At 44.3% G+C, this 23,492-nt stretch overlaps 1 protein-coding gene across 1 annotated transcript in view; it reads left to right on the top strand.

The window, feature by feature from the left end:
- The window catches only part of LOC144752165 (ubiquitin carboxyl-terminal hydrolase 12-like), a 268,084-nt gene extending 252,027 nt beyond the window's left edge, over window positions 1–16,057 (top strand). The window contains exon 9 of the mRNA XM_078640092.1: window positions 12,283–16,057. Coding sequence (XP_078496218.1) covers window positions 12,283–12,384 — 102 coding nt within the window. The 3' untranslated portion in view covers window positions 12,385–16,057. The remainder of the gene's footprint in view (window positions 1–12,282) is intronic.
- The last annotated feature ends 7,435 nt before the right edge of the window (window positions 16,058–23,492 follow it).

Genomic DNA, 23,492 nt, shown 5'->3' with positions numbered 1-23,492 from the left:
GTTGATGGCCTACCGAATGAATTCTATGCCAAGTATACAGATGTCTTGGCACCCAAGCTGCTTGGAGTATATTCTGAAGCCCTGGAGAAGGGGTGCATGCCCCGATCAATGAGGGAGGCGCTGGTGGTCCCGCTGCTGAAACCGGGCAGGGTGTCTACAGATGTTACGTCATATAGACCGTTGTCTATGCTGACGGTGGACTGTAAAATCCTAAGTCGTATCTTGGCCACTAGACTGTTGCCGCACATGACAACTCTCATACACGTGGACCAGGCGGGGTTCATTCCCACTAGGAACACCTCCAATAATATTGGCTGTTTGGTGCGGGTGTTGGAGAGCCAACTGGAACCGGAGCAAAAACCAGCGGTGCTGATGGTTGATATCGAGAAAGCCTTAGACAGCCTAGAATGGGTGTACCTTGATAGAGTACTGGAGAAATTTGGCTTGGGTGAACGATTCGGCCGCTGGACGAGAGTTCTCTACTCTTCTGCAACGGCTAGGGTGAAACTGGGTTCTGTGATATCCTCTGATTATCGGGTGCATAGAGGGACAAGACAGGGATGCTCGCTATCTCCCCTGTTATTCGCAATGGAGCCGCTGGCAGCCCAGGCGCGGGTGGGGGAGATGTACAATGGGATTGGCAATGGTGGTGGACTTCACCACATATCATTGTATGCGGACGACCTGTTGCTGTACTTGGAGGATACGGGAGTGGCGCTGGAAGGCGCTGTTGCGATGTTATCAAGCTTTGGGACACTGTCGGGCCTTAAGGTGATTTGGAACAAAACGTGTGTTTTTCCGTTGCGGAAGGATGTGCCTTACCCGCCACTAACAGTGGCTGTTGTGTGGGAAGGTAATTGCTTCACTTATTTAGGGGTCTGCATATACCACCAGGCTCTAGATATGCTGGAGGGTAATGTGGGACGTTGCATTAGGGCCTTGAGGGGCTGCATGACTTTCTGGGCGTCTCTCCCACTCTCGGTACAGGGCCGGGTGGCACGGCTAAAGATGGTGGCCTTGCCCAGGCTGCTCTACTACTTTCGCACCTTGCCGGTGTGGATCCCCGGACGTTTTTTTAAAGAACTTAGGACGATGGTTATTGACTTTCTCTGGGGCCATGGGAGGCGCAGGGTGGCACTGAACACACTGCTGCGACCCAAGCTTGAAGGAGGGATGGCGGTCCCTGACTTTGAGCTGTACTACCTGGCGGCACAGTTACAGGTGCTAACCCAACACATCGCTAGGGAATTCCGGGGACCGGAACAAGTTAGAGGAACAGGCATTCAAAGACACATTTTATCGTATATGATCATGCAGCAGAAACTAGAGTTGAGAGGCTTGACTATGGAGGAACGGACACTGCAGCTGTGCTGGCATAGGGGCTTAAAGAGAGCGAAAGCAGCGCGCCCTCTGGGGATGCTGACGGCACTGCCACATGGGGGAGACTGGTCTCCTTTAATGGAATGGGAGGATTTGGGCCTTCTGGTGGTGGGAGACCTGTATACTGATGGGGTCTTGGTCCCCTTCGGAGCACTTCAGGAGCAGTTTGGACTACCTGATGGAAGTTACCTGTTGCATGCGGCGATAGTGGCAGCAATGCAGAAACACTGGAGAGGAGGATTGGCGGAGCCCGACACGACCATGACCTGTCAGTATGTGGTGATGGCCGCGGGTACGATCAAGGCGGTTACTTGCCTCCACTCTAGAATGTTGCGGGAGGGGCTGGAGCCGCTTACGGCCCTGAAAGAGAAATGGGAAGGGAGCATAGGGAAACCCATATCAGACACGGTCTGGGGCCAGATTCTGGAAAGGACGTGGAAGGGGTGCAGAAATGCCCGCTTTCAGCAGGTGCATTTTTTTATTCTCCACAGGGCCTATTTGACCCCGGGGAAACTACGGAGGTTTTTCCAAGTGCAGGACGCGGCAAGCCCGAGATGCTTGGCGCTGGAGGTAGAGCTGGACCATTTGCTGTGGGGGTGCTCGAAATTGGGGACGTATTGGGTGGAGGTGGGGGAGCTCCTTAATGCGGTTACAGATCGACAAGTGGAATATGACATGGCAGCATGTCTACTGCTTTGATTTCCGCACACGCCCAAGACAAAACTCACGAGTAAATTTATTGACCTCGGGCTTATACTGGCACAGAGGGAGATCACCTGGCACTGGAAGTCAAAGGAAGGCCCCTCATTCAGGAGGTGGGTGAATGAGCTGCAGAAATGGGCCAGATGCGAGGGTGTGGTTAGGCTGAGGCAGGCCACTCGGACAGCAGATGAGAAGGGGCTGGAGATGGCGAGGGCCTGGGAGGCAATAGTGCAGGCCCTGAAGGACCACCTGACAGAGGAGGAAGTTTAAGGAATGAGCCGGGCAGAGGGATCCATGGGACATGAATGTGTGGATATGTAGCCCCATAGGTAGCACATTCTTGAGTTAGGAGGTGTTTATTGCCCACATCAGCAGCGGTTGGGGGGGAGGGTCACTGGGAGGGTTAGCAGGGGTCTGTTGCAGGAATTAGAGGGACACCGGCAACAGAGAGACTTGGATGTGGACGTAGGGAGAACGCCCGTAGACCGGGGCTCCGGTTGACCCATAGATTGGTACCCAATGAACGCTTAGGAGCCCTGACACGGGGAGATTAGGGAGTATGACTGCAAAGTGCGGATTGTGTTTCTGATGGTTTTGCTCTTCACTGGTGAGAAGCTGTAGTCGGATGGGGGTAAGAGGGAGGGGTTTGTTTTGAAGTTTTTGGAAAAGCAGATACCAAATTGTGTCGTTGACTGAACACCTCTATGAGGTCGCTTCCTGGACATCTTATAAGGACTGGACACGTACGTCGCCCAGCCTCCGGGATGTGGGCTGAAGGGCTGTGTGATATTTTGATCTGGTATTGTGTCTTTTGATGCTCAGGGGCGGGAAGGTCGCCCAATTCATTGTTTTGTTTGTAAATCTGCAATAAAAATATATTTTTAAAAAAAAATAAAAAATGGGTGAGGATGTAGTATAAGGTGAGGAAAGAGATATGTAATCAGGCCTTTTCATCTTCATGCACAACCTGGCAGCTTCTTGTCAGCATTGTCAGCTCAAAGTCTGTGTTCTAGATTATAGTGTTTATGGGGTTGGGTGGTGGTTTAAAGCTGTATGTATGCATACAGTATTTCTATAGCACAAACCTAGCCAGAAGGCATCTGAACACCATACATGATGTGCACAAAGTGAGTAAAGCCATATGGCATGATGCGGATATTCATACACACAGTGCTTAATTTGAGCCGGTCGTGGCAGTTAGGGCCCATCTGCACTTATTTTTGGACATCCACACTTATTCCTCCTCTCAAAAGGAGGAAGAAAAAGACATAAAAACGGGAACAAAGGGAGAAAGCAAGGCCGAAAAAGAGCATGCAGGAACGAATTTGATGGTCAGGTGGGTGTCAAGTCATGGACTAAAGATGCATGAGAGGGAATCTAGACTACACAACCTGGTTATTCAACACCACGACCTTCTGCATAACACAGAGCAAAAGCTTGGGCCCTGGAACTCCTTATTTTACAAATTAGGCACTGCATATACAGCTGCAGATGCCTTTTTCTCACGAGTGCAATGAGTGTATGGAATATTATGATGAATACGTCCACTTGCAGATTCCTCATCTGTAGAAAAAATCCAGACGTCAGACTGGATCCAGAAACTTTAAAGCTCTCACGTTGCCATTAGTGAGCGCTAGCTTCGTATCGATGCCGAATGTAGCATCTGGTAATGTCACTGAGGCTATATAGCACCTGTCCAGACTCAACAATGTCAGCTTCCCTTTTTCCACGCCTTCAATGCAGATCTGGAGCTATGTTCCTCTGAGGAGTTTTTCCTTGCAAAACGTACTGCCAATTCTAATACTGTGCATTACCAATATCTCCTCCCAAGAAGTCAGGTTTTGAGCCCTGTCTGAGGGACAGATGCTCATCAGGGTCTCCCCCTCTGTTTCTGATGCCTTGGGCCCAACCATGATTCCCAGACCTGTTCTTAATGTGGCAGCACGCAACCCAAGGCCACTGAGGGGTACAAAACTGAGCTCTTCATGGCTCACGAGACGACCTCTCACAGGCAGAGATCAAAGCAGGTTGAGTTTTGTGGGATCAAGGAATTTCAACATTAAATGTATCTTAGAGAATCCCTAAAAGGGCCCCATGTTGAATCAAGAAAGCCCTAGCTTACTCTTGTGTCCACACCTTCACCCTATAATATTAGAAGTGGGACTTTTACTATTGTGAAAAGTTTGTTTCTGACATGCATGAACTATAAAATTATGGACTAGTGATTAATTAGAATGGCTTTTTGGAAATGCTGAGAATTTCTTTAGCTTGCTGTGTGAAATTAGCAAATTTCTTTATTTTTCATAGCTGCTCTGTTCAGATAGATGTATCTAAGGCCCCTCACTGTTGTGTAAGCATATACTATAATGATTTGATAAGGGGCACATGTCTACTACTTTTAATTACCATATGCAGAACTACAGTGAAGATTTATTAATGTTCCCTGTTCAATGCTTTAGACAAAAATGTGAAAAAAAGTGTTACGAATAAGTGATACAATGTAGATTTACAGTCTTTGCGTGATATGACTGATGTTTACAGTCTTTATCTTTAAGACTATTTGGTAAAATGAGTAGGAGAGGCACCTTCTCTAAAGACTCAAGACTAGTAACGTCACTGCTCATTCCCTTGGCTTATAGCCACCTACGTCTACGAGGGATTACCATCAATTCTGGCTTCACCAGGAAACAATTTCAGCCGCAAAGTCAGCAGCAACAGCAATATCCATTGCTCAGGCAGTATTGGGGCAGATCAAGACGAAGGGGCAGAGACTCCATTCAGCAACCTGCCTTCTTCTCCTCCTCATCTCCCACACCTCCAGGAAAGCATGCCTACTTTATTTCCCAACCTCCATCAGGAGCCTGCGGGAGCGATAGTGTCCCCTTTTCTCTCGGCCTGGAATGGAATCACTTCGGACCAGGGGGCCTTTCAAATGGTGGAAAGCACTTACACCCTCCTTTTTCACCAGGCTCTTTCCACACTACTACCCTCACCCCCCTGCACCATCCCTCACACCCCTCTGCCTTCTTCCTTATTCCCAGGTCACCTGGCTGGTCTTCAACAGGAGGTGTCAGCACTTCTGAAAAAGGGAGCTGTGGAGGTATTGTTGTAGAAGCAAAAGGGCCAGGGATGTTGCACACGTTAATCCCTGATGTCCAAAAAGGACAGCAGTTTGCACCCAATCCTAAGAGATCTGAACTTCTTCCTCAAATAGTGATCAGTACTGTCAAGTGATATTTATCCCTGTTGTCTGCATCCCTCGTTTGGCCTGACCAACTCTCCCTTTAACCAATCCCCCATAGTTATGTGTTTTCTAAAAGAGTTGACAAATATGTCCCCTCCAACCCTTTTTGTTGTTCCAGAGTGGGACCTTAATCTACTTTATTTTTACGAGGACTCTGTTTGAACCCCTTTCTAGTTGTCCCTTGAGAATGTTCACTCTGAAGACTGTGTTTCTAATGGATGTCACTTCAGCCAGATGAGTGAGTGAGTTACAAGCTCTCAGTTCCCATCCCCCCTTTGTCTTTTTACTATGGCAAGTTGGTGTTGTGAACCATGCTGCTTTCCTCCAAAGGTGGTGACTCCATTCCATCTGAGTCAGTCCATCACACTCCCAACTCTCTACCATCCGTCCCACCCAATGAGGAGGAGCGGTTGCATCGGTTGAATCCCAGGTGGGCGGTCACCTACTATCTAGTCCGCACCATAGATATAAGGCTGGATGACCAACTTTTTGTTAGCTACTTGGGGTGTCAAAAAGGGAAAAGCAGTTCAGGAAGCTGGATCCTTGTCTGCATCAACACCTGCTATGCATTGACCACGACAGACCTTACAGAACCATTCTCCCAGGGCCATGTCTGCCACTTCTGCCCTTGCCAGAGGTGTTCCCCTAGCAGAGATCTGAAAGGTGGCAAATTTTTCCAAGCTCTACTACCTAGACCAGTGTTTCCTAAACTTTTTTGACCTGTGGCTCCCTTGACCGAATTGGCAGTTGGCCCTGGCTCCCCACCATTTTTTTTCCGGTGGGGGAATGTAAGCCCAACCTCGGGAGTACTCTCCGTTGTCTCCCTGAAATTTATTAGGATGCGATTAGGGTATTATAATCATATTTGTAACAAAATAAAAATATAGCAGTTGTTTAATTAAAAGATCACACAAAGTGTCAGTCTCTATACACTTTAGAGTCTAGGGCCTAGACTCTAAAGTGTATAGAGACTGACACTTTGTGTGATCTTTTCTGCAGGATTTCTTTGTCTAACCATACATCAACCCTCCTCCTTAGGCAGAGTATTGCTCTGTATTCTCTTCTACTGGTGAGTAATCTGCAGGTGGAAGTATCCATCAGAAGAAAAAGTTACTTACCTGCAGTAACGATCTTTCTGGTGGATACTCTGTCTACCTGCAGATTCCTCACTGACCTATTTGATGGATGTGTTCTAGGGAAAGTTAATAAGATTCCTCGTCAACTATTCTGCTACTACATTATTAAATCTCTTTCTCACTCAAAGGCTTGGAAAAAATGGTACAAAACGGACGTTGTTGCGCCCAGGCGTACGCTATTTGGCTTTGGTGATTTCACCAGAAATCACTTCCGGCATCGATGCAAAGCCAGCGCAACCTACTGGCGGCAGGAGAGCTTTGAAGTTTCTGGATCCAGTCTGACACCTGGGTTTGTTCTGCAGGTGAGGAATCTGCAGGTAGCTAGAGCATCCACCAGAAAGATTGTTACCGCAGGTAAATAATTTTTCTGCATTTCAATATTTTTTTTACTGTTATTTATTGGGATTTTCATGGTATATGTTGTAAGGTATTTTCTTATCTTCCTCCTTTCCACCCGTCTTCCCTTTCTGTTCAGCCTGAGGATCTTTAGAATGTTGTAAGATGTCACAGAATGTGGGGTGACTCATGTTAGTCAGTTGACTCCAGGCTGAGCAGAAGGAAGCTGCTCCTGGTGGGGCCTCCATACCAACTTACTTACTGGCCTACCTACCACCTTGGCTCCTTACTTATCACATCTATAACTACATCCTGAATAAAGTTGCTTTCTGTAACCACTACCTGGTCTCCTGTGGACTTCATACTACGACAGTATACAAAGGTACAGTGTCAATATCCATCAAGAGCCCTGGTAAGTATCTCAGACTATTCAATAAAATAGATATAACACGTTTTACCTGATCAGCAGTTGCAAACGTGTAATTTTACATGGATTCATTATACCATTTACTGTTCTCACTGGATTGTACCGGAACTTGGAGGCTACTGGACATGGACCCTTTTTGAACATGTCTGTTTGCTTTGTAGTTGTGTCTCGCTACTTATTTGTATGGAGTATATGTACTTTATGGAGTCAGCAGTTTCTATTGTAATCCCTTTTTGAACATCCTGGAATCATCTGTATCACTTGTAAGATACAGTGGATTTTAATGTTAAGATATTCTTCTTGGTAGCCTGTCCAGAGTTAGGTTTGGTTTTGGGCTGCTAGTTACAAAGCCCACATTTGATATGAAAGACAGGGAATCAGTGAAAACCTTTTTTCGATTTTCAATAAAATCATAAAAGTACAATCTCACAAAATACATCAAACATAGAACTTCATAGTAGCATCCCTGCAATGATGATAAAAATGCATAAAAAATGTGCAATAAAGACATCCAGCTAGGCAAATCTCAAAGCGCTTAAGTGCATAAGATGGAATAATGACAAGGTATAATAGAGCAACATATCCTGCCAGCTACAAAACGGTCTCTTAACAAGAACCTCTATGGTCCGCTATGTAACACGGTTTCCGTGGTGAGCTATTTGTGTGAGTAAAAGTAGATGTTGACAAGCATATTTTAAATGCAGGACTGTGAAATGTTATTAGCAGGTTGTCCTAAAATGAATGTATACACATTATTCCGAAAATATTTACCTCTTAGTTTGAGCCCATCCTAACCTGTCCAAAATAACCTCTTCAACTCTCATTATTCCACTTGGGCCTGATATTCAAAGGTATTTTGCAGTTGCAAAGCATGTGAACCTCATACGGTTTGAGACTGCAAAATACCTTTTTCTAATTTACAAAATCCTTTTAACGAGTTGATAAAGTCTTGTAAAAGGGTTTTTGTGACCCTATGAGAATCACAGATGTGTAGGGGTGTGAAAGGGGCTTCTCCCTCCTATGTAATTCAGAGCAGGGCCCGGCTAGGTGTAGCGGGCATCGGGTGTATCCCCGGGATGCTGGAAGGGTGAGGCCCGGTTTTGCAGTGGTAGTGACCGGTTTTGTTACTGGGGGCCGGTGTTGGAGTGGTGCCGCAATATTGGCCCCCAGTAACAAAAGCAGCAGTGCTTCACACTTGCACTCCTCACAGGTCCCAGGGGGCTGGTTCACTAAATTGCCAGGGCTGCTTTGGGTTCCCCTTTCGGCCCTGATTCAGAGAGGAATGTATCAACAGTTTGTGTCTGCATTTACAGATCCCAACCATTGATGAGATGCCGACACCTCTGAGGGGTGGCATCTCATTCACTCTAGTGGGACAGCTTCCCCGCTGGTAATCATGGCGGCAGGCTCAGGAGAGCAGGTGCTCTACTGGGCTACTGCCTGCTATCTCTGATGTCTTCCCAAACAGGAAACATTTTCTTTTTTGAAACTAGACCAGTCACTTTAGTGGACATGGGCTGCTTTAAAAAAAAAAATGGTTCCCATTTGGAAATGCAAATTCAAGGCCTGTGGTCTACTGTCCCTCGCCGGCCTTCCATTTCTGCATTTACAGCCAATCAGACAAACTACAGGATCAGAAGCACCCATTTAGCTCCACTGCAGAAAACATACGAGGAAAGCTGGGACCTTTTCCGTGTGGGGTGGATGATTCTTGGTTCTCTCTTAACTTTTGAAGGAGGTAGAGTGCCTTTCTTTGAAAGTACTTGTTTCCAAACCTGGACCTGTCACACCGTAGAGCCCAGTTAAGACATGCAACTTCATATCATGATCAGACTACGCTCATGGAATGGAGCATTCCCGCTATAACGTGTAGTTCTGGTGTTAATGGATATCACCAAGGTACTTATTCCTGTGATAATAATTATGGCAGGTGAGTGTTGCTTGAGCTCCATCAGTTCCGGGAAAGTTGCTCGCCTCATTCAAATGGTGTGTCGTCTAGTCATTCTGAAGTATTAGACCCTAAAGGACGGGTTGATTTTCTTCTTTAAAGTACAGCAACATACATGTCACGTTACGTAAAGTAGTGATTTCACCAGAGACTCTAACCTGCCATTTTCTTCATTATAATTCAAGCCTGAGCAAAAAACATTATTATAGTCAAGAATGAAAGCTTATGTAGTATAGGTAATACAGCAAAATTGACAGATTTAGAACTCTGCTAATTTAACAAGAAACGGGTAAGTACATCTTTTCCAGTCTTAGATACAATGTAATTGCCCAGCAACATGAGGTCTCTTCTTTTACACTATTGATATAAAATGATGTGTTGGTCCAGCGTGAGCCGCGCAAATGCTGCATGTGCATGCCTTTGTTTTATGAATCTCCGACGACCTTTCCTAATTTGTATCTTTGGATTGGCTATCGGTGGTCCAAAAATCATACTTAAATATGTGTAATAAGTGCATTGTACACAGCTGGCCAAAAGTATGCTTCATCCTCTTGATTGTCTCCTTTTTCATCTCACACCAACATCCTGTTTAAACTTTCTTTTCTGTATGTCTCAATAAATGGAGAAGTGCATTGGGAACAATCAAGACCAGCATTTGTTTACCTTTTAACTTCTGTGGACCCTTAATGAATCTTTGCTGGAAGCCGAGGACCCATCCTTAAGCAATGTTTATGATGTGAACTTCAAAATACTTCACAGAAACACATATATATCAAACAGATATCCAAAACATGGAAATTATTTTAATTCACAAACAAATTTGAAAATAAAAATGTTACTATTAAAGAAAAAATTGGAGCTTTTCAAAATCTATTTTTTATTTCTAAAATGCGTAGCAGTATAATAGATTCTGGCATATCACTGTCTTTTTTGCTCGTAAGGCATGCTCTCTTTTTGTCGACGCATACGATTACTATTTCAGTTCACGGCACTACAGTCCCATACACAGCGACTCTGCTGGCTATTGTTCTTTGTTTGTGAGTTTGATCCTATCCCGGCTTCCTCGGTAGCTTCTTGTACTCTCTTGCCACTATTCGATCCTTGTAGGTCACTGTTTTCACAATTTCCCCAGACATTCATTACCTGCTGATGCCTAATATTTAGGCCGATAGTTCAGCCTATTTAAGGGTTGGCATCTTATTAAGCATCTGGTCCATTCCTAATCCGTTTCATGAGGAGCATTCTCGTACTACATGGGGCCCCACCAAGTTCTAGGTGCTTTACGTGATTCAATTTCTCTTGATTTTCTTAATTATTCTTGACATTGATCTATGAATTCAGCATATTATATGTTATCCTGATGATGATTTCAGTATTTGAGCAGATCGAAAAGTCGTCGACCTAGCCACTCTAACCCATCTGATTACGTATGATTAATTCTAGGGTGTAGTAGTGCTGCGTTTTGCTAATAAGTGACCGTGACTTTGGATTAGTTTTTGCTCACCATTTGCTTTTTTACTGTGAATGTTCTGAATACGTGTTGTAGTTTACGATGCAAGGGTATTCACTTCTATGCATGAGTTTTTACTTATAATGCTTTAATAAATGTTGTTTTAACTGTTGATTGGACATCTCTTGGGCATTATGTTTTGTTCCCAAAGTATTATGCATGTATTGTATGTTTAGGGACCGAAGTGCCTTAAAACAACTACTATTTCAGTTGAGGCCACCAATATTCCTTACAAGATTTGCTGTACTTGCCCTGCTCCCACAAATCCATTCAGTGGTACCAAATTAATGTTTAGCTTCCAGTTTCAAATGTTTTACACATACAGAACATTTTATAACGTTCAATTGTACTTTTTTGTATTTATATAATATTAATCTGCTAATATTACATTTTATGTCTAGCCGCAGAACCCCTGAATAGACGTTGCTGACGCCCAGTGGTCAGCGGACCACAGGTCAAGAACCACTGATCTAGACCTTTACAAAACATGTACAAAAATGTTTTGAAAGTGTGATGAAAGCCCACGTGTTCTAGAGAGTAGAGACTATAGTTTTAATTTCCTATCTTGCTGTTTTAGAAAAGAATACATTCATATTTTGTTGCTTCTAAAATTTTCTGAAATTCCTTTCTGCCAGTTCTCATGTTCCTTAAGGGTCCCACTCTTACTTCTGCACTGTTAAGTCCTCCATACATATTAGTTAAAATAAAAATAATAAAGTGGCTTACTGTTTAACCCGATTTCATCTTTTGCAACAAAAACAGTGGCTCTTCTTAGTCCATCATTGTGTTTTCTTAATCTTTTATAGTACCATTATTAACTACTGCAGTCAGCTTGATATTTCACACTCTAAGACCTTTGTGCATCACAGAGTTCGTGCTTATTTGTCGCTTACTAATTTTGCGTCTCTCACTCCAGAGAGTCTTTCAAGACATCTTAGTCAAACGTTGCCTTTTCTATTTTGTATTCTACAGAGAAAACGTGGAGGTTGAAAACTGACTTAACCGTCCCTGTGACTTCCCTTATCATCATCATTTTGATTCTACTGTGATGTTTTCCTGTCTCATACCTTTTCCCCCATGTTATTTAACCTGCATGGAACTGTCACTCTTCCTAGTCCTTGCATCTTGATTTTTTGATATACAGCACCCCATTGGTCTCCAACTGGATTCATGGTGTGTCTGTATCTTAACTTTCTAAGTAACCTGCAACACACATTAGCTTCCTTCTCTACATTGGAAATATTCTTTATGTGATAAAAAAGTAATTCCAATATGCTCCTAGAAAATATGGGTTCTCTTGTTATATTTCACACCCAGGTTGTATACTCCAATCAATTTGTTTAAAGTTTAAGTGAGCAAACTGAATGCGAAAGGCTTTGGCATGTTTAATGAATACCCGTAAAGTTACAACCTTGTGTAATTTTCCCTCATTACCAGTACCCAGGTACTTCCCCCATCCTGGTAACACATGGCCTAAACCAAAACCAAGATTATGGAAAAAACACTCACTGTTCATCACAGATATTTAAAGGTAGGATTTTCCCAGTTACAATCAAGCCTTCTAATATACATGTTTTTTCTTTCTTTCTTACGTTGCAGAAAATTGATGCACACGCCATTGAGGAATTCTATGGTTTAACATCTGATATTTCTAAAAACTCTGAATCTGGTTATATTTTGTTCTACCAGTCAAGAGACTAGATGTAAAGAAATCTGTATTTAAAATGGACCCAGCTATAAAATAAGAAATGGGATCAAGGGCACATGAAAACAGGATGTTAAAAGGACAATGAAGAACTCCTACTGGTGCTTAGAAGACTGGCTATTGACAAGCCCGCAAGTGCAAAAGAAAAGTTTGGGTCTAGTACTTCCTGGAGGAAGTGGCTTGATGACACAGATTGAGACTTCACTTCCCCATTGCTGTGCTATCATCCAAATTATGTTAAGCTCTGTGTGAATATAATTAACTTGCTTTATTACTTTTCTATCAAAAGGGGATTGTAGGGTTGCACTGCATCATCGTCCTTGGCCTTCTGGTGGCATTTTCCTTGGTTATTCTCATTTTGAATGTTTTTCTGCATTTTAGCAGAGCAGTTTAAGGTTAATTGTCAGCTGAACTAATTCTATTTTATAGGAGGTTTGCAGACCCTGATTTTCAAACACCACTGATTCAGCACACAAATAAATAAGACGCACTACAATAACTTGGATGTTATATGAGCAAAGTATGCAACCACAGAATGAGACTGTTTTTGGACAGATTACATTATGGAAGCTTCCTTCTGCCTTCTATGTCTTGGAGATAGGTTGTCTGGAGGAAACAAATTAGCAAAATAAATGTCAAACAATTGTTTTATGTTTCTTCTTTGGTTATTAACAACTGGGTCTTTTCTTCAGATCCCTTATAATTACAACAAGATGGATTTGGTCTTCTTTGAATTGAAATCCATCTTGGTTGGATTATGAACTCATTATTGTTCTTCAATTCTTCATAGAATGATGTAACATAGTTGAAAAACCTATAAGTATTACTGCAGTAATGGAAGTGTTTCTTGCTTTTAACGCACAAGGCAATGGCATATTGTAAGGTGCCAGTGTTTTTTCTTTAATTTATTTTCATTAGTTCCTTAGAATGAATAAAAATAATATGTTTTTCATTTTATTGGTCTGTCGTGCAGACTTGTTTGACAAATTTTCACTGTAAAATGGCCCCTTCTCCCAATGCCTGCCAAACCCGAACTAGATGCAGTTGGATTTTAAACATGCATATCAATTTACCAGTAGAAAGTTGTGTACTTGTAGTAAGCTTGGTGGTCATATAATGATATGTTGGAGTTACTGATCTGTATATTCCGGAGTCTCAATTTTTGGATACTGGCTGGCTGGGGTGATCCATTTCTTTTGAATATCAAATTAGTCTGATAACATTGCTTCTAATCAAACGTAGTGCTTACCTGATGCTGAGAAGATTAACAGATCTTAGCTTTTCCCCTACAGTTTTTCACTGATGTGTACCAGTGGAATAACATATACTCAAGCAACAATTAACCTAGTGACAATAGCACCTGTTCTCCATGTCTTGATTCCGGAGAATTAGAGCAATAAGTGGGTATAATATTTGCAATGGAAGTTAAGTTAACTAAAGCTTCATTTAAGTTATGTTTGTGTATTTAAGAGCAGTACTTTTCTGTTTACAGCGCTGATCAATACTGCCACCGAGTTCTGCAGATGTTTGGTTTAAACTTCTGATCTCTTCCGCCTGGAGCTGAACATTTAAAGCCTTAAAAAAGGAACACAGTAAAATGTATTTGCCTTTTTACTGTACTTACTATTTTGAGATTGTGGTTCCAGATCAAAATACATCTCTTGATTAGGGCTCTTTCATGCTTTCTTATTTTGTGTACCACTATCAGAAGTGAAACCCAAATACGATGGGGCTCTGGTTGGGTGAGCAGACCTTAAAATGCACAAGGTTTGCTGTCTCAGAAGTAGAAATAGGCATTTGGTCGAGCCGGGCCCCATGAGGAGTGAGGATTGCAAAGGCATCAGAGGCCTTCGCTAAACAATAGTCCAATATAGAACCAACCATCCGGTGTATGGTCTGTTTTGGGGATTCTGGCTCCATCTTGTGATGATTTTCAAGATACAAAATTCATTTTCGGCTATAAACAGGAAGTTATTCTGCCATATTTAGTTTAAGATTAATGCAACTGAAATCAGCTATTTGTTTTACATCTGTTCCTTCTTATTCAAGGCATGAGGCTAAAACTGCAGATCATGGTTGTGTGATAATTTACCTTTGAAAAAACAGTTCTGTGCACTGCTTGTATCCTCCCTTTGTCATTTAGTAATCATGAGAAATAGTGCTGTCAATATGCTCCGTTGTTTTCAGGGACAACATGTTCATATTGAAGAAGATTGTGTTGCATGTCAATGTAATCAAGCCTATGGTTTAGTTCTCCTTTAAAGCTGGTAAATAGATGATCACAGGAGGCAAATATGTTCAATAGAAAATCAAAGAACCAAGCGACAGTGACATAAAACACAGAAACAATAAAGACATAATTTGCCATGTACCCTGTGGCATTAGGTAGAAAATCTCAAACCAATCACAGCACATTCCGTTTTTTTTTTGTACACCTTAACTTGCCTTTTCTTCGTAGCATTTTAACCAAAAGCAAATGTCATGAATTGCAAACCGCCTTTGGGATAATAGCTTCTTAAAAGTACGACACAGTTTCCATATTGCGCTCCTGCTGAATATACTTCTAATGATATTTGAACCAGATACCTGTTTTAGTTATATTGTTTTTGTTATATGGGTAGGTGTTGGGAAAACTTGGGATATCTTTATTGCATAACCTTTGATTTTACCATGGGACTTTGATGCTTCATCATATGGCCGGCTTAAAAAATATCTCTTCTGAACTCAGTCAACCATGTATCAAATGCTGAAACTGTATGCTCCTGGCTTGGTAACAGAAAGCAGCCAAAGATTTGTAAACTAATACATAGTGAGCTTTCAGAATAAGCAAATCCATTTAGCCACTTTAATGCAGTTTAGATGCCTCTAAACTGTGATCATTTTGCCGCTCACCATCACCACACAGTTATAAGAACATTTAAGGGGAAAACTTTAGTTTTAACTAAAGAACTGCAGACTAAATTTGCAAGGGTATGTTTTGCGGAAGAAAACACATCTGAGCAAGATAATTTCCCCTCGCCATGATGCGAAAAGGATGTTGCCTGACCTAATTAGAGTAAAAATAGTTTTACAGTATTGTGTACTTCAAAATTATCAATGTGATCTAAAAATTAGAATGTCGCATAGAGTATGGGATCCCAGATATGGTATACTCACACAAATAAATGCTATGAATCAAAGAACTACTTAAAGTTCCTTCTTTGAAGAAACAAAGTTTCCTAGCAACAGATAAACCACAAGTGTACCCCCTTTGAACCACATCTAACTGATATGTTTATAAAGTACATATAAAAAGTAGAATTACATGCTTTTTGTCACTGATACCAACGTATGTGCCTACGTCTGAAGATTAAAATGTGGATTAATATTCTTAAACCCTCTTGATTTTAGTCTGAAGGTGTAAGATAATGTGGATGATGTAAAAGGGGAACATGGGAAAATAAGAACAATGACCATAATTTCAGAAGTTATGTATGCCTCTTGCAGGCCATGGCTGAAAGCCAGTACCCTGTGAATGTTCTGAGCTGTGTTGTGCCCACCCGACTACAAAGGGGAATGGGATGTTAGTCTTTCAAAGACGGTGCTTGGATAACTGCAACTTATGTATATGACGACAATATCTGAAAACTGGTTACATAATTAACATTAAAGTGAACTTTTGCCATTAAAGACATATAGTACTTGTTTATTTGTTGGTGGTGGAGTGTCACTGCTACAGTTCTATGCTTTACGAAAATGGTGTGCCAGAAGAAATCTATGGGTAGTTTCAGTGGCCTTTGGGGGAAAAAATCTCAAACAATAAATGTTTCAAGGTCTCGCATGTAAATATTTTATTTTCTACACAAAATCCTCTTGTACATGTATTTCCTTTTACTGGCATCAGGGGTGGGATCATGGAGCACTTGAAAAAATGTATATATTTGTTGCCACCTGTACAGTAGAAACTCACTGCTGTCCATCACACCTTTCTTGCCTCTGTTCCATTAAATTTCTCACCTGTTGTAATAATTCTAATTCACAGCTGGATCATATCTGATCACCTTTGGCTTGTCAGCTGTTCATAGTTTTAGTAAAGATCACTTATAGAACTGATTAAGATTTTTGTTTTGCCACTTAGTTACCTAAGTATTAAAGCGTCATCTGCAGTTGGAATGTTTGTGGGAGGTGTACTGCCTATATCTAATCATGACATCACTGAAATAGAAAAAGGAACAGAGACCCAGAGATAGAAAAAGATGGGGTTGATGCAGATTGAGTCTGTTCGGGAGCATGAAAACCTGAGGGAAATGTGGCTTCCAGAATCATCCCCTTACTGATAGCACCAACGCACAGAAAAGAGGGTTCCCATAGTCCTAAGCCCTAACCTTGTGGATACTCTTAACCGCAGATTCCTCATCGTTAGAATTACCCTAAGCTCTGCGTTAGTTCTGTACCACTCCAGAAGTGACGGAGCAGAGCTACATATAAGCACCACCCTTGCACACTGGCATTAGCTTCTTTGTTTCTGCACCTTTCGATGTAGATCTGGAGCTTGCTATCAACTTTGGTCATTTTTCCAGTGATTTCCAAAACTATTCTACGGTCTGGTTGGGAATTATGTTTCCTCTGAAGCGATAAGCTTCAGAATATGCTGAGACTGAAGAAAGCACATCAGTCATGGACCCACAGGAGGTGTCTCTTTTGTGCCTGAACTCTGATCACTGCTGCGGCAACAAATGATGGACGGAATGCGGAATGAATCAAACATTTACCCTCAGTCAAGAGATCTGGATTAAATCAATCGTTCTTTTGCTCACCCCACTCCACCCCAGTTTGGACCCAGCCATATGCAAATCAGTCTTGACCCTGCTCCTCACAGGAACAGTCCAGCCTAAACTGGCAAGCCAGGTCCTCCCTCAACTGGAAACAAGCATCCTGGAACTGGTTTTGTGGTAAAACCCCTCTTCAGCCAGGCTAGCTTGAATCCAGTGGCATAGCGAGCAAGGGACCCACGTCTGGGCCAACCCATCACACTTAGGGTGAAGAGTGCTGCAGCAACCAATGATGGATGGAATGCTGAATGAAACAAACATTCACCCCCAGTCAAGCAATCTGGGTTAAATCCATCATTCTTTTGCTCACTATTATACCCCAGTTTGGACTCAGCATATGCAAATCAGTGTTGACCCTGCTCCTCATGGAAACAGTCCAGCCCAAACTGCCAAGCTAGGTCCTACCTGAACCGGAAACAAGCATCCTGGGACTGGTTTCGTGGTAACACCCCTCACCAGGCTAGCTTGAATCCAGTAATTGATGAGAGTGCCTACAAGGGTTTTTGTTTTTTTAAACAAAAATCTTCTAGAATCAAATTGTTTTTATTTATAAAGCTCTAGTTAGTGGCTTATGACAAGTGAATTAACAAAATTAATTATATTAATTCAAGACAGATTTATCCACAGCAAATGAGAAGAAACCGCAAAGATGCAAACAATGTAAACCAGGTGTATACTTTTGGAATACAAATGTATGTAAAATAGTCTATTACAAAAAAGGGGTACACAATAAATAATACACATAAATACAAAAGTTACTGAGATACATTTTTCTCATAGCAACTGTTTTCTCATAGACACTTTTGTTGTAGCCCATTCCAAATATTTTGAAATGAGGAAAACATAATTGAAGATACAATGAACAATTCCAAACGGATATTCACACATGAAAATTGGTAGGATTGTTGACGTTTCGGTCTTGTCGTGTGCTAATGTCTATAAGACCATCTTCAGGACAACATTTTCTACTGTGGACTGAAGACCCTAGATAATAAATGGATATAACCATATATACAGGACATGTGGATGATAAATCAAAGAAAAGGAGTGCAGAATGGCCTCCAGCAATCTATATCTCTATAATCTCTATGTGACTGCTTTCAAATTGCTTATGTTCGTCACAAAGCTAAAGTCAGATGTACAACATGCCAGCCCCTTTGGATTCCTGTGGGTGGCGGGGGGCGTAAACAAAATCTATTAAGTTGTAAACTTCCTCCGCCGCATCGGGAGTCCGTCATGGATTGGGTCTCGATGGGCGAAATTGCTGCGGCAACAGATGATGAAAGTAGTGATGAATGAATCAAACATTCACCCCCAGTAAGAGACCTGGGTACAATCCCTCGTTGTTTTGCTCCCTATTCCACCCCACTTTGGACCCAGCCATATGCAAATCAGTCTTGACCCTGCTCCTGATGGGAACAATCCAGCCCGAACTGCCAAGCCGGGTCCTTCCTGAACCGGAAACAAATATCCTGGGACCTGTTTCAGGGTAGTACCCCTCATTAGCCAGTCTAACTTGAATCCAGTGGCACAGTAAGCAAGGGCGTACCCATCCCCCTTAGGGCGAAAAGTGCTGCGGCAACAAATGATGGATGGAATGCTGAATTAATAAAACATTCACCCCCCCAGTCAAGGGATCTGTCCATCATTTATTGCAGCAGCACGAAATCTTTTCAAAGCATCTGTGTCCTCTTGCACGCAGAGGCTATGCAGAACCAGGAGGCAAAGCCTTTTTACAATGCTGAACATAATAAGGTTGTGGTTGAAGCACAAGTCTTGCTCCCACTCCAGGCTGTGAGCCCAGTGTCTGTCACGGCCGTTCCCGCAAACGATCCGCTTCTTGCTCAAAGTCTTTGGGTAAGTCAATGTCCAACTGCTAACACAAGACGACAAAGCAAACTTGACCCCATTCCACTTCTCCGATTTGAAATAAAAGTTACATGGGCATCAAGAGAAACATGAACTCCTTCAAAGTCCCCCAGCTTGGGAACTGATTTATCAGCTGGTTCCAATGCTCCTAAGTTTCTCAGGCTATCGTCGACCCTCCCAGTGAAAGACAGACTTCAAGGAGGCCCATCTGCATATCTTTAGTGTGATTCTGACTCATTCTATTGCACCTTCGGACCCCATGGAGCCCAGGGGTCTCCATTTGGATTACAACTGGTGGGCCCACCCTCCTTGATTCCAGCTGTCCACTTGAGGCCTGTTACCATTCTCATATCGACTCTGGTAGACACATAAACACTGGCTCCAATACCCACTCCATTTCCCATCCACTCTAAGGAAGATACTGACTCCACCTTCACCAAAAGAACACGTGGTGGAGACCCATGTTGGACCCTGAACTGATGTCGGACAGAGCTCAATCAATGTCATGCTATGAGATAACAAAAGTGCAACCAGTTAGTATGCAGCCTGACTCTAACCCAACACAGTATCGCGACTCAACTATCGGTAGAGGATTCATTCTCTTTTTGATTGACTCGGACCACATTCAAGAAACACATAAGGTCCCTCATAACACTGATGATGATGAGGAGGGTAATAGATTACTCCCCCTTAATATACTGGTGATGCATTGAACTTCGATGTACAAACTGCCAGTTGGCTAGACACCTCCCCTGAAACAACGCTTAACTCACCACATGGGCCACTAGCTGAAGAAAGTGCCTTGTTTGCATCAGTGGTCCAGAGGGGTGCTGAGGTGCTAGATGTGGAGTTGCCCTCCATTGAGACATAAACAAATGTTTATACAGAACTTCTCCAACCAGTTTGATGCTATTTAAAGATGCTCTCACTAATGTCTTGATGGCTACATGTTCCAAGCCTTTTTCTTGCCTGCCAGTCTGGCAGGCAGTAGCCCAGCAACATAGTGCATCTTTATGCAGCCTTTGACTAGTAAGGCAATTCCTATTTCCTTCCTGACAACTTCTCCAGATAGGGAATCCAAAAGGTCAATGCTTTTGATGCAATTGTTTTTTCTGCGAGTCTGCCACAAAAGTCCATAAGTGTAGTTTGTTTACTGAGCAGATAGATGCATGTTCTGTGGACATGGCCAGTGAGATCTTACTGGAGGTCCGAAACGTGCTCAAAGCTTCTCTCTTTAAGACAATACATGGAGAGGATGCAGTGAAGTACCTCATCTGTGCAGTCCTGGATGTTACAAGTTGTACTGGCAGAGCTCTTTGAAGCAGTGTTGTACTCATTAATGAGGTTGAGGTGTGCATCATTAAATGAGTGACATGTTTCCTCCCAAACCATTTGTGAAGGCCCAGGGGTACATTACTCTTAAGTGCAAACCCTTTAATTATTGCCATCATATCGGCACACTGTAAGTGAGCAGCAACCACTGTCAGTAAAACCACCCTACACTACCTTCTTCCCAGGCAAGTTTGTGTTGAGGACCTGGATGCTTTTCCTCCCTTAGGTCGTGATGCCCTTCCATTTTGGCTAATCAGTCATATTCCCTACATTCTACGCTTCATCTCTTCGTTTGAAAGAAGAGGAGATGGTCCATTGCCTTGATCCAAAGAGAGTATTGGGCTTTAACACTGCATTGTAGATCATCTTTTTCTCCGCTCAGGTGCACAGAAGGGCAGGGTAGTGCAACCAAGAACACTGTCAAGGTGGATAGTCCTCTGCAGTAAGGTGTGCTCTGCAGTTGCCAACTTCACCCCACCCCCCCTTCTCCGAGGGCCTGAGTGCCCATTCCACCAGTACCAAGGCTACTAGAATGGCACTGGCAGAGGGATGCCTGTTCTTGAAATCTGCCAAACTTTGACATGGGTATCTGTACAGACGTTCACGAAGCATTACTGACTTGATAGCAGGGTTTAACGGGATGTAACTTCACTTGCTCTGTCCAGCAGAACGTTTTGGTTCACTCCCCATTTCCTCCACCTTTGGGAGATATTGCTTTGGTATCAATTCTAAAGCTGAGAAATCTACAGTTAGAAGTATCCATCAGAAAAGCAGGTTACTTACCTTAATAATGTTCTTTATGCTGGATACTCTAACTTCAGATTACTCACTGCTTGCCACCTCCCCTTTCTTTTGAGTGTCCTCCTTAACATCTAAATAGGTCCCACGTTCGACATCAGTACACTGTCATCAACAGTGGCTCTACGCTATGCTTCTGCGGGCACAGAAAAGGAAAGAGACAAGAAACTGACTGTGTGCAGGGATGGCGCTTAACTGCTGCTCCATGCCATTACTTTTGGGGTGAAGCGGAACCCGTGCAGAGCCACGCAACTTCACCTACCAGCTCGAGGGAGTACTGTTGTTTAAATTCTCTGGATTCACTCCAGTACCTGGGGACATACTAAAGGTGGGGAAACTGCGTCTAGATAGAGCTGTTCCTAGTGCATTTGTCCGACGCTGCCCAATGGAACCCCTCAGAATGCTGCAGCCGGAATCGGACACGGTTTAAGCAAAACAAAGGCTGATTACAGATCTCTCTACTATTTATGTGTATATAGAACACCAAAAATACAGCTTCTCATGGAAGACTCACAGTATCTACAAATATAAAATCTGTGTGTAGAGTATTTCTTTTGTCATACAGCCTCATGGTCTCTAAAAGGACGTGGCGTGGCTTGGCACGCAATGGCGGCGGCAGCAGTTGAGTAGAGCTCCGTCCCGCACTGCTCTTCCCTGGGCCGATTATCCGCCACAATTCAACGTACCTGACCGAAAACGGCAGCGGAGCAGCCTCTGACCCTCAACTCCGTCCTGGGCAAGTTTGGTGAATGCAGCGGATCGGGAGCCGTCCCGGTGCTGCCTGGCACTTAGCGACCACGTGGGCTGTTCCCCGGCCGGTGTAGGAGGCTACGCGAGGTCGCGGTCTGTCTCTGGCCGCTGGGCCCATCGGCGCGGCCCACACGAGCCGCCGTGAAGCTTCTCGACAATCCGGGGGCGTGCTTCGCAGGCCTGTCCCTACACCCAAAGACCACACCGCCCCGGCTGCCCGGCGAGGGATCCGATGCATGCGGAGCTCCGAGGGGGACGGTGCGGAGGAGACGACTAAGATGGCGGAGCGGTGATTGCCGGTTAGTGGGAGACCATTATACAGAGCACTGCTTCCCCCACCCCCCTTTCCCTGCGGTGCCTCCAGTGAAGCCTCCCTATGATGGGACACCCCTCTACACTCCGCGGGGGCATGATTGCCGCGACGCTCACTGCGGGGGGCCCTCCCGGGGTGTTGGCGCGACCCCTGCTCTCACGGACTGCGCTGTTCCTGGCGCCCTCACCCGGTGGCTGCACCCTGTCCCCATCACAGGAGGACACCATTTACTTATTGCCCACAACAGGACTGCCACGCTCTTGGGGTGCAGCGGAGATACCGCTGGGTGGCAGAACACACCGCGCTGCTGGCACTGTGAGAACTTGTGCCTGGAGGTGACTAACCAAGGAGTGCTGGGCTGTGGGCCCGCACACCGGCCTCGGCGGCCGAGGGGTGCCGCTGACGTGGGACCCACCCCCCCGGTGGACCGCTGACTGACCAGAACCACAGTGAGGAGGACCGCCGAAGTTGGCGGGGACGGCGGGGCGGAGGTACGGGGCCCCCTGTCCCCCCCTTTCCAAAACAGTGAGTGTCGGCTGGGATGGCGATAGCACGGGCGGAAGCGGCCCCACCCCTAATGACACGCCGCTGCACCTACCAGGAGGCCGCGCAGCCTGACGGTCCAACACCATCACCAACTCGGGCACAGAACATACCGCGTCACCCCCCGGAGCGATACTCTCGTGACGCGCCTCGCAACGGACTGTAAGTGTCTTGCGCCCTCCACCACGTTGCTACTTGGGAAATGGTCCTTTCTTTCCGGACACCGCACATACATGCCCTATCCTGAGAGTTCAGCCCACCCACGCCGTTCCTGCTCACCAGCCTCTTGCTGCTGAGACGCAGCGCAGGCACCCTGCTGGCGTTCTCACCGTGCCGGGGGCGTACCCCAAATAGCTGAGTGAGAAGCTGCCGACCGAACAGAACTTTCGCTCTGAAACCGTGGTAAGGGCGGCTCGTCGCGACCTGCCTCCATCGCGAGCTGTGACCACTCACACGTGCCGCTTTGCCCATGTCTGGAGGAGTGAAGACGCGCACTGGGACAGGCGGAACATCTGTCAAGGGGAAACAAGCCAAACAGACGCCGGCGATGGATACCGATGTCAAATCCAGACTGGATAGCATGCTAGCTGTGATGGAGCGGTTGGAAGAATCTCTACAACAAACTCGCACCTCCCTAGAACATAAGATTGACAGTGTGGCGATTGATCTGACCCACCTGAAAGCTGAC

This window comes from Lissotriton helveticus, chromosome 4_2 (assembly GCF_964261635.1).
Source record: "Lissotriton helveticus chromosome 4_2, aLisHel1.1, whole genome shotgun sequence".
In the NCBI taxonomy this organism is placed as follows: domain Eukaryota; kingdom Metazoa; phylum Chordata; class Amphibia; order Caudata; family Salamandridae; genus Lissotriton; species Lissotriton helveticus.
The sequence above is the reverse complement of the archived record's forward strand: the minus strand, read 5'-3'. Positions and strand labels throughout refer to the sequence as shown.